This window comes from Phaseolus vulgaris, chromosome 8, assembly GCF_000499845.2.
Source record: "Phaseolus vulgaris cultivar G19833 chromosome 8, P. vulgaris v2.0, whole genome shotgun sequence".
In the NCBI taxonomy this organism is placed as follows: Eukaryota; Viridiplantae; Streptophyta; class Magnoliopsida; order Fabales; family Fabaceae; genus Phaseolus; species Phaseolus vulgaris.
The window spans coordinates 33,795,316-33,804,057 of NC_023752.2; the positions used below are offsets into that span (position 1 = coordinate 33,795,316).

Genomic DNA, 8,742 nt, shown 5'->3' on the forward strand with positions numbered 1-8,742 from the left:
GGAGTTTTCACCGTTTGTTTGGAGTTCTTTGAGCTGCTGAGTTTGCTGCGGAAGGATGAGGAAAAACGCGCTCCAGTTCAGTTGCGCCATCAACCGACGAAGATGCTGTGTCCATGACGCAGGTGATGGACATGATGAGGACGCTGCAGGAGAACGTGGCTGCATCGCGTTCTGAGCAGGAAAGGATGCACGAGGCGCTGGTGGCCTCGCAAGCAAGGAACGAAGAGCTCAACAGGATCAACGAAGAGCTGCGCAAAGCCCTTCAGGAGCGGGAGGAGCGTGCGACAGGGGACAGATCCGCACCCCCATCCCCACCACGCAGTTTCCCTATGCCATTTTCCCAAGAGATCATGGACTCAGTAGTCCCGGCTAGCACTGTGGCAGTGAAAGCGTCTTTCACTGGGGTGGAGGACCCTGAAGCCCATCTCACGGCGTTTCATACTCAGATGATGCTCTCAGGGGGCTCAGACGCGGTGTATTGTAAGGTGTTCATGAGCACCTTGAGCGGAACGGCGTTGGACTGGTTCGTCAGTATACCCACTGGCCATATTACCACGTTCCAACAATTTTCCAAGATGTTTGTTGAGTAGTACATAGTGAACAAGGCGCCACCTCTGGTGTCTTACGACTTGTTTGATATAAGGCAGTACCAAGGGGAGTCCTTGAAGGATTTCCTGAACAGATTCGGGGCTCGGATAGTCCGTTTGCCAGGAAAGGACGAGGAAATGTTCGTGCACGCCTTCAAAAAGGGTGTATTGCCTGGGCCCTTTAGTGAGTCGCTCATCAGGAACCACCCCGCCACGTTCGCCGAAATCCGGCGACGTGCTGTGGCTCACATCACCGCTGAGAGCGAGGTCACAGAGAAGAGAGGAAATGTGGTCCCAGCTAAACCGCGCACCCAAACGAGGGTACAACCTTAGAGGGTAATGGAGGCGGCGGCGGGAAAGAGGGATCAAAGGACGCGTCACCCTTACGACCCTAAGAAAAATAAGAGCAAGGGGCCAGGGCGCCCCAGGGAGAGTAATCGCCCCAGGGAGGGTAATCGCCCCCCGAGGTATGAGTTTGTGATGGGTTTGGCTGATTTGATCGCCATCCCAAACATAGCTACCAGGCTCAAAGTGCCTGAGAAAACGACGGAGAAGATTTTGGGGCCAAAGCCAGACGCATGGTGCGAGTTCCACAAGAGCTTTGGCCACTCTATCAATTCGTGTTTGGCCTTGGGGCACCAGCTCGTCGAGCTGGTCAAATGTGGTTTCCTGAAGGATTACTTGCTAGAGAAGCAAGCGGACTAGGCATCAAGGTCTCAACCGGCGAGCAGCGGAGGGCAACAGTACGAGGTGCCTATCCACGGCGAGATCCACACCATAGCTGGCGGATTCTCCGGCGGGGGGTGCACAGCGTCGCAACGAAAGAGGTATGTGAGGTCGATAATGTTGGTTGAAGCCTTCGAGGATCACTCGCCCGACGTGGACATCACGTTCACCAAGGAGGACCGCAGGGATGTGGTGCCTCATGACAACGACCCTATTGTGATCTCGCTGGTCACGGCGGGAAGGACTGTCCACCGGGTGCTGGTCGACCAAGGAAGCTCAGCAGACATGATGTTTTGGGGAACCTTTGAGAAGTTACAGCTGTCCCCTGATCAGCTAAGACCATATGGGGCTGCTTGTACGGTTTTGCCGGCGACCAAGTGGAGGTGAGGGGGTATATCGAGCTGAGGACGACCTTCACCGACGGCTTGGCCTCACGAACGGAGAAGGTCAGGTACCTTGTTGTAAACGCCCCATCAGCATACAACATACTGCTGGGGAGGCCAACGCTCAACAGAACAGGAGCTGTGCCTTCGACAAGGCACATGAAGGTCAAGTTGCCGACTATGGAGGGTATGATCATCACTATTTGCTCCGACCAGAAGGAGGCAAAGAAGTGTTACGAAAGCAGCCTCAAGAACAAGAGGTCTGTGTGCCACGTAATCACCACACCTCCGCCTGGTGTGGAACCGGAACCCCGACGAGCTTCGGATGCGGCGTTGGAAGTGGTCGCCGAGGGCAATGTGCCGATGGAGGATATGGAGGCGAGATCCGAGAGAAACTGTTCGGAGATCGCTAGAGAAACCGGTATCGCGAGGGTGCTGATCGCCAGCGAGAAGAAACCTCAGCCAGTAGAGGAGTGGCTCGAGAAGGAGATCAGCGGTAAAGTGTTTAAGTTGGGAAGAACCCTGGATAGCAAGACGCAAGACCAGATCGCTGAGGTAATAAGTAGACACATGGATGCTTTTGCGTGGGCTGCTTTAGATATGCCGGGGATCGACCCCGATTTCTTGTGCCATCGTTTGGCGATGGACCCCCAAGTCAGGCCCACCCGTCAAAGAAGAAGAAAATTCAATGAGGAGAAGAGACAGGCGATCAAAGAAGAGACTCGGCAACTACTGGCAGCGGGCCACATCAAAGGCTGATGGACAAGGTGCTCGCGCCCATGCTCGGAAGGAATGTGCAGGCATACGTCGACGACATGGTCGTGACGTCCCTGGAGAAAGACAAGCACGTCGCAGACTTGGAAGAGTTGTTTACCACGATAGCCAGGTGCAAGCTAAAACTGAATCCTGAAAAGTGCGTTTTTGGTGTAGAAGCAGGGAAATTTCTGGGGTTTCTTCTGTCAGAGAGGGGAATTGAGGCTAACCCCGAGAAGTGCGCCGCCATTTTGGGAATGAGGAGCCCCGCCAATGTGAAGGAGGTACAGCAACTCACGGGGCGGATGGCCGCCCTGTCTCGATTCGTATCGGCAAGCGGAGAGAAGGGCCACCCATACTTCCAATGTTTGAAGAGAAACAACAGATTTGTTTGGACAAAGGAGTGTGAGGAGGCCTTCGTAAAGCTCAAGGAATATTTGGCGAGCCCTCCAGTTCTGTGCAAGCCCCAAGACATAACACCCCTCAGGCTGTACTTTGCCATAACTGAGAGGGCGATCAGCGCAGTGCTAGTGCAGGATCAGGACCAGACCCAAAGGCCTATATATTTCGTTAGCAAGGTGTTGTAAGGCCCGGAAGTAAGGTACCAGGCCCTAGAAAAGGCAGCATTAGCGGCGAGGAGATTGCCGCCATTACTTCCAGAGCTTCACGGTACTGGTGATGACTGATCTGCCGATCCAGAAGGTTCTGAAGAAGCCCGATGTGGCTGGAAGGATGGTGAACTGGGCGGTCGAGCTTTCCGAGTTCGACATCAAGTATGAACCCCGGGGATCGATCAAAGGGCAAGTCTTCGCCGATTTCGTGGTCGAGTTGTCCTCCGAGGTGGCACAGAACGCCGAGGGTGACTTTCGCTGGGTACTCTCTGTTGATGGGTCGTCCAACCAGCTGGGCAGCGGGGCTGGGGTCATCTTGGAGGGGCCCAACGGAGTGTTGATAGAGCAATCATTGAGGTTCGCTTTCAAAGCAAGCAACAACCAGGCAGAGTATGAGGCTTTGATCGCTGGAATCTTGCTGGCTTAGGAAATAGGGGCGAGAGTGCTGATGGCCAAGAGCGACTCGCTGTTGGTCACGGGACAAGTAACTGGCGAGTTCCAAGCCAAGGACCCGCAGATGGTAGCCTACTTGGAGTACGTGCAGGAGTTGAGAAGATCTTTCGCTTCATTTGAAGTGGTGCACGTGCCAAGAGAACAAAATGCCCGAGCTGACTTGGTAGCCAAGCTCGCCAGTTCGGGCAAGGGGGGTAGGCAGAGGACTGTCATTCAAGAAACTTTGAAAGCGCCTCGAGCATTCGTGGCAGACCACCAAGTTCTCCATGTCTGCAGATCAATAGGAAGACCGACGAGAAGTCATAGATCCCTAACGCAGGAAACTCTGAAGGCGCCGAGGGTCAGAGTGCGCCCAGCAGAAGAAGGGGCAAGATCGATGCAGATTTGCGCTGTCCACGAGCCAGACACGTGGATAACGCCTTACCAACGTTATTTAGCGGATGGTGTGCTTCCAGTTGACTCAATTGAGGCCAGGAAGATAAAGAAGAGCTCCAACAAGTTTACCCTTATTGACGGCGAGCTGTACAGGTTTGGATTCACGCACCCCCCTTCTTGTATGCATACACGGAGAGAAGTGCACGAGGATTATGGCTGAGCTCCATGAGGGAATTTGCGGGAGCCACATTGGAGGTCGATCGCTGGCGACAAGGATTATCCGTGCAGGCTATTACTGGTCCACGATGAGAGAAGATTGCAAGAGATACGCCCAGCGTTGCAAGCAATGCCAACAGCACGCTGATTGGCACAAGGCACCCCTAGAAGAGCTGAAGTCGATTTACAGCCCCTGGCCATTCCATACTTGGGGAATTGACATTCTGGGACCCTTCCCATTAGCGATCAGGCAGATGAAGTACTTGGTGGTGGCGATCGAATACTTCACCAAGTGGATCGAAGCGGAGCCAGTGGCCCAGATCACCGCACACAAGATCGAGAGCTTTGTGTGGAAGAACATAGTGTGCCGGTTTGGTGTGCCTAAACGCTTGGTGTCAGACAATGGGACGCAGTTTGCAAGTCACCTCTTGAAAAAGCTGTGTGAAGAGGTGGGGATACAACAGGTGTTTGCATCTGTCGAACACCCACAGACGAATGGCCAAGTGGAGTCTGCCAATCGGGTGTTGCTGAGAGGCTTAAAGAGAAGATTGGAGAAAGCTAAGGGATCGTGGGCTGAAGAGGTACCCCGCATAGTTTGGGCATACCATACAACTGAGCAGTCAGGAACCCACGAGACCCCCTTTAGTTTGGTTTATGGATGTGATGCGATGATTCCAGTCGAAATCCAGGAAAGCTCGCCGAGATTCCAGAACTTCGTGGCGGAAGACTCGAACGAAGAAAGAAGAATGAATCTGGATTTGCTGGATGAGGTCAGGGAGGATGCGAGAGTGAAAGCCGAAGCGGTAAAGAGAAGAGTTGAGCGAAGGTACAACTCTAAGGTAACGTCAAGGCAGTTTAGAAGCGGCGATCTGGTGATGAGGAAGGCCCATCAGTATGAGATGCAGAACAAGTTATCGCCCAAGTGGACGGGACCGTTCAGAATAACCGAGGCGCTCGGGAATGGCGCCTACCGCTTCGAGACATTAGAAGGAGGGGCGATTCCCCGCACTTGGAACGCAACACATCTCAAGTCGTATTACAGTTAAAGCCTTGTAAGTAAAGACGAATAGGATAAGATTCGAATAGTTTCTGTTAAAACAATTTCAAGGGGGCACTCTTTTTTCCCTGAGGAGGGTTTTTAATGAGGCCACCCAATAAAGAAGAGTTTTTCAAAGTTTAAAGCTTCTATGTTTGCATGCTTATGGCTTCGAAAGTTTTAGGAAAAAGGCCTTATTACTCGTATGTGATCTAGGGCAACAGTAAAATCGTATTGCATGCTTTCAGTTAAAAGTTTTAAAGTCCCCATCGCTTTTCGGCGATCGGCGGCACAGTTAAAGTTTTAAAGTCCTCATCGTCTTTCGGCGATCGGAGGCACCAGCAATGATTAAAAGACCTCTCTGCACCAGCAGATAGAGGCAAGATTAAAAGTCCTCAGTGCGTCCAGGGAAGAGGAGATGTAACCCCTGGGAAAAGTAGAGGCACCAGATAAAGTCCTCCTCGACTTTGAGCGAGTGCAGGCGAGATCAGATGAAAAGACCTCTCTGCACCAGCAGACAGAGGCAAGATTAAAAGTCCTCAGTGCATCCAGGGAAGAGGAGATGTAAACCCTGGGCAAAGTAGAGGCACCAGATAAAGTCCTTCTCGCCGTTGAGCGAGTTCAGGCAAAATGAGCTGAAAGGTCAGGGGTGTTTGTGACCTTAAACGGTGGGAAGGGAAGGAAAATTCCTTTCCCCCTTTAAGTGAAACAGCAACGATTGACCCAGTAAGACCAGATCATTGTTCTGAAACTCAGGGAGGTAGAGAAGGATCCGAAAGGCGCCTCTATCCCCAGATGAGGGAACGATGATCAGGTCAAGGAAAAGAAGAAAGGTAACATCGCCAGAACCTTATGGCGTGAAAGATGAGACAGTAAAAGGGTTGCGCGGCGAGTACTAGATCAGAAGAGTTCCAGGCGATGACAGAAGTAGGGAGGATTTCACTTGGTAGATCAGGTAAACTGTATTTTAATACTAGTTTGAGTAAAAACCTGCTGCCTAGTAAGTGATTTTATGTTAGGGTTTGTTGCCTTAAGTTCACAAGTTTTATTGAACGTCGTCGCCGAAGAATTGGTAGTTGCTCAAGTTTACTTTGAGTTAACAGTTTGCCAAGTTTGTTATAAGGTTAAACAACTTGCTCGAGTTAAAAGCGGTGCATGGAGGGTCAAGTTCAAGTATTGCTGAGTTCACGCGGTTGAGCAATTTTCGCCAAACAAGGTACCACCTCTGACGATCGGTGCCCTCTATGCACTTAGCACTAGAGTGACAAACAAGCAAAGTGAAGTACAAAGAACGATGATTGATCAGTTTTGCCTTGTCGGAGGAAACTTTTCCAAACAAGTTCCTACACAACAAGCTAGCAGACAGGCTACGCCTTGTCAGTCATCCAGTACAAAGAAGTGCACAAGAGTTGTTAAGGACGAAGCTAAGGGAGTTGTTAGTTGCGATCAAAGTAGAGGCCAAGATCAAAGAAGGCAGATCGCGCTAAGCCTAAGTTGGTTAACATTTAGTCGTGTGCAAAGAGAAAGACAAAGTTTAAGAAAATGCGGAGAAAAAGATATGCGTCTGAAACTAGTATATATTAAGCGACAAAGTTTATACAAGTTCAAGTACAACAAATTGTGCAGAAGTGTAAAATTACAAAGAAAAAAGAGAGAAAGAGCTCAAGGAGGAGGGGTGAGCTTTCCATCTACCACTTCGTGATAAATGCTGAACTGTGAGAGGTCCAAATCTGGGAGAACGCATCGGATCTGCTCGAGCGCCAGCTCGAATCCGTCAGTAAGGGCGTCAGCACCCACATTTATAAGATCGGCGTTCTCAGCCTCTAATTTTTGCTTTGAGGCCTCCGCAACATTTTTCTCGGTGGTAAGGGCAGCAAGGGAAGAAGCAGCTTCTTCCAATTGGCCCTTTGCTTCAGACAGCTGGCCCACCACCTCCTAAAGTTTCTTCTCCCCAGTAGCGGCCGCTTCCCTGGTGGACTCGAGCTCCCCCACTAGTTGTGAGTTCAGTTGGCGTAGGGAGGAGGTCTCGACCCGCAGTTGCGCCACCTCGCAGTCCAGGGAGTTGACAGCTTGCCCCATCAAGATCTCAGCCTTGATGGTCTCTTGGACTTGCGCGAAGTGCTCTCCCCTGGACTTTTCCACCATACCCCTCATCATGGCAATGGACCCTTGGGCAGCTTCGAAGTCACTTTGCAGTGACTCCTTGTCATGCTCAAGCTCCTTTACCCTCTTCTCCAGGGCTATTTGCTTGCGGTGCTGGGTGGAAAACTCCAAGGAAAGCACAATCTACTTCACCAGGTGCATGTCCACCTCCTCCCCGGTCCACTCGATAAGCTCCCGGCTGCGAATGAGCTGTCGAACCAGAGCAATGACTCGGCTGAGGTTCTCATTACTTGTCCCAGAGCCGCTTGGTCGAGAGCTGGCCCCACCACCTTCAGCGGTAGCAGCGGAGGTTGGCAGTGGTGGTGGCGACACGAGAGGTCCCGGGAGATCCCCCGAGCGAGCAGAATCACCCCCAGCAGGTGGAATGGATTGACCAAGTGGTTGGCCTGCTGGGGGAGGAGATGGCGATCGAGGAGTTGGGGATGGCAGTTGTTTGGAGGAGGGAGAGCATGTTGGCACTGTGGCAGGTTGAATAGAGAGGGGCGAGGGTGAACCCTCCTCTATCTCCACAACCTCAATCTCCCCAGGCTGAAGAGATGAAGCCCCCCCAACCGCTGGAAGTGTCCTCTTGCGGTGTATGAGAGGATAGCCAGAGCTCTCCTCTTCGGTTGAGGGAGCAGGAGCAGCAGCAGATGAAGGAAAGGCCTTCACCAGCTTCCTTCTTTTCCTTCCTGGCTCGGGGCCTTCAGCTGGCGCGACCGAGAGAGAAGGGGCTGCAATAGGATCGGTGGTGGAAGAAGAGGAGCCAGTCCCTTTGGCCCCCCGGAGTTTGGCAAGCTCCAGCAAAGCTTTCCTCCTATCCTTCCCTGACATCGTATCTACATCGAAGGGAAAAAGAAGAGTTAGATGGCCTAGTTATGCAAGTAAGTCAAAATGTATGCAAGCGTGCATGAGAATGTGCAAGTATCCTAAGAGGTGAAAGAAGAAGAGCTACCTATATATTTTTTCAGAGCCAACACATCAAACTCATGTTTGATGAGGAGTGCAGAGTTGTACTTGGCCCCCAGGAACAGCCCACATAGCTCGCGCTCGTAGGGGCCATGGCTTCGAGATCCCGGGGTTTCTTGAACTCAACCACAGGAACCCAGTAGAGGGGGTACCCCTCGAGCAATGTTGGACTTTGTGGGGTGGCAGATATCATGTAGAACCTGCCTTTCCAATCTTTGAAGGATTGCTGATACAGGCCCAAGAGCACCCGTCCAGCAACCCCATTCAGGCCCACCCAGGACCTGTCCCCAGGGTTCTTCGCCTTGAAGAAGTAGAGGAACACGTCCACGGAGGCGTTATGCCCGAAGTAATTGCAGAGAATTTCAAATGCCCGGATGAAAGCCCAGGCATTTGGATGGAGTTGGCAGGGTGCGACGTTCAGCTCCATCATCAACTCCTTCTCGAAAAAGGTGAAAGGCAGGCGTAGCTTCAACCTTTTGAAGATGGCAGAG

At 51.9% G+C, this 8,742-nt stretch overlaps 1 protein-coding gene across 1 annotated transcript; it reads right to left on the bottom strand.

Annotated features, from left to right (window-relative positions):
- Positions 1-7,426: 7,426 nt before the first annotated feature.
- On the bottom strand, positions 7,427-8,116 carry LOC137824983 (lysine-rich arabinogalactan protein 19-like). Its single transcript, XM_068630656.1, has one exon. The coding sequence runs from the start codon at positions 8,114-8,116 to the stop codon at positions 7,427-7,429; it is 690 nt and encodes a 229-aa protein (XP_068486757.1).
- Between the last annotated feature and the right edge of the window lie 626 nt (positions 8,117-8,742).